Below are 2,724 nucleotides of genomic sequence, written 5' to 3'. Positions count from 1 at the left end.
CAGCACATAATGATTTAAAAAGTAAACCTTTCTTGTTTTTATGTTCATATGAATGTACAGTATACTATTTTGCATATGCAGAAAAGTGACAAAACACTTAAAACTGTAAACTTGAAAAGAAGGGGGAATGTTTCGGAACTTTGGAATTCTGACTTTGTAAGGCCAGGAGAACATTAGTTAATTAATACAGAAATACAGGTAAATATCACTTTATAAAAATAGTATTTACATCCCAAATACTCCGTGAACCATGTGGAAGCAAAACCTCTTAACTCTGGCAGTGTTAGTGTGGTCATCTAACCACTGACTGAGCATGTTTTCTTTTCATAACATATTCTGTAGACATGAAACATAATGCAGTTCTGTGGACAATAGAATGGAAGTTCCCCTGATGTGCTCGGGGACCATAGTCCCGCGGTCTTTGGTGACGTTCTTTCCGGCGCCTTTTTAGATGTTTGGTTCAGTCTTTGAGAGCACCTGGAGAGATAACGGTACCCAGAGTGCATTGGATTGTGATTATGCTTCCTGTTTTCCCAGTGTGGCTTTCTTTAATCTTTAAAAGGAGTCATTGTCAAAATATGTATCCTAATCTTGGACTTTGAGGGTTTACTGTAATAGCATTGCTCATCCTTAAAACAGACTTTGCAGGGACAAACCCCAGGGGGACATAGTTGGTGCATGAGTGAGTGTTTTTTTGTGGTTATGTCTCTCTACGGTAAGGAGGAGAAGAAAACACAACAAAGCATGGCGCCAGGATTGCACAGAGGAAGTGGCGATATAAAAGGCTGAATGGCATCAAAGCGCTTTTTGAGCAGTGAACCAAGCAACAAAAGCTTGGGTGGAAAAGAGCCCAAAGATGAGTCACATTTAGCCATGGAGTTAAGTATTTATGGCAATGAAAGAGCGCTCACTGGAGAAGAATATTATAATTCATATTCATAGTGCTCCTGCTGTTGTCTTGGAATTCCTCCAGGCCAATTCTCCATCTCCATCTGAATACAAAGTGTTGCATTCTTTTCATATCAATCCTCAAGTGTAAGCCTCTTGTTTGTTTTGTTCCAGAAAGTGGTGACATTGAGCATCAAAGTTGTATTTGTACTGTGGTGTGGCATCTAGTTAAGAGTTTTGTTTTTGGCATGATGTGAAGTTGCCTCCTCAGAGGTAAAAACTTGATGAAGACTCAAAACCATCACCACAATTGACAGTTCTGTACAGCTTTGCTGCCACCTCCTGGACATTCAGCTGCTCAAATATGTATTCACCTTCTAAGAAATGCAGAAACTTTGTAACATCGGGAGTTGCCCTGACTTACTTTAGATTATATGCAGGAATCTTAAAGTTAAATTTAATACTGTTTAAAGACCCTTTTGTGACTTAAAGTTCTAGTATAGTATATCATAAAAACATTAAAAAAATCCTAGTAGAGTATGTCAAAACAATGGCATTTAAATATCCACAGTGTAGTTTATGATATGTAATATCAGTGTGTGTGTGTGCTCTATATATATATATATACTATATATATATATATATATATATATATATATATATCCTTTTCACAACAATACTGCAGGATTACTGCAGGGCTGTTGCTATTTAATTAGAGAAAAATGCCAAAAAAAACCAACAACCTTTTGAGCACTTGCCTTAAGACGTTATTAAATGTAGATGTTTTAGTTCACTTGCTGTTAGGAGAGATTGCGGATCTTTTTAATTTTGATGTAGGAAGTTATTTGGCACTCACATTACCAATATTAATTTGAAATACTTAAACATTTTATTTTATTTTTCCCTACAGGAGTTGCGAGTTATCCCCTGTGCTCACAGATTTCATAAGAAATGTGTCGACCCCTGGTTGCTCCAGCATCACACCTGTCCCCATTGTAGACACAACATCATCGGTCAGTTGGTGCATAGCAACTCTGAAAATTTTCTGAAAAAGTTTAGGTAAAAATACTCATTCATTAAGTTAATTTTCCTTTGTGAGACTAATTGTTACATCATTTCTTTTCACAGAGCAAAAGAAGGGAAATCCAGGACCAGCGTGCATGGACCCTGGTAACCCAGTCCACAGCCGGCAGCGAGTGGTGCTGCCGGTACATTATCCCGGCAGGGTGCACCGTGCTGGCCAGGTGACAGCCTACCCAACCAGAACCAGCATGGACCACCACGGCAACCCCATCACCGTGCTCACCGTGGACCAGCACCCAGATCCTCAAGGTCTGTACCCACCCCAATCAACGTCTGCCTTTCTCCGGAGCTATCACCCCACCCTGCATCTGGACCACTCACTCAACCCCCACCACTGCGGATTAGAACATCGCGGACCCCCCGCTTACCCAGCACAGCCGCATCATGCTGCTTTTAAAAGACCCAAGTTCCATGGTCGCAACTTTTCCCGACCAGCCTGCTTTTCGCAGTATGAGACTATGTACCAGCACTACTATTTTCAGGGGTTGACTTTCCCTCAGCAGCCTGAGGGTGGCCAAGGGCCTGCCATGGCAGGGCAGCTTGGTGGAGGAGCAGGGGCCCACAAGGGCCACCACAGCAGGGCCTTTCAGCAGGGGTTGTTATACCCCACAGTGGTACACATGGCACCTGCGTCTTCTTCAAGGATAGGTGAGAACGGCAGCACTTCTGGCCTGAGCTGTTACCATGGCCACCGCTCAGTGTGCAGTGGTTACCTTGCCGACTGCCCTGGCAGCGACAGCAGCAGCAGTAGTT

At 42.4% G+C, this 2,724-nt stretch overlaps 1 protein-coding gene across 2 annotated transcripts in view; it reads left to right on the top strand.

Annotated features, from left to right (window-relative positions):
• znrf3 (zinc and ring finger 3) overlaps window positions 1–2,724 on the top strand; it is a 68,998-nt gene that overhangs the window by 64,199 nt on the left and 2,075 nt on the right. For both annotated transcript variants that reach the window (XM_032515946.1, XM_032515945.1), the window contains exons 7-8: window positions 1,799–1,901; window positions 2,017–2,724. The exon at window positions 2,017–2,724 is cut by the window's right edge and continues 2,075 nt beyond it. In XM_032515946.1, coding sequence (XP_032371837.1) covers window positions 1,799–1,901; window positions 2,017–2,724 — 811 coding nt within the window. The remainder of the gene's footprint in view (window positions 1–1,798; window positions 1,902–2,016) is intronic.

This window comes from Etheostoma spectabile, chromosome 5, assembly GCF_008692095.1.
Source record: "Etheostoma spectabile isolate EspeVRDwgs_2016 chromosome 5, UIUC_Espe_1.0, whole genome shotgun sequence".
NCBI lineage: Eukaryota > Metazoa > Chordata > Actinopteri > Perciformes > Percidae > Etheostoma > Etheostoma spectabile.
Note: the sequence above shows the minus strand (reverse complement) of the source record. Positions and strands in the feature narration are given on the sequence as shown.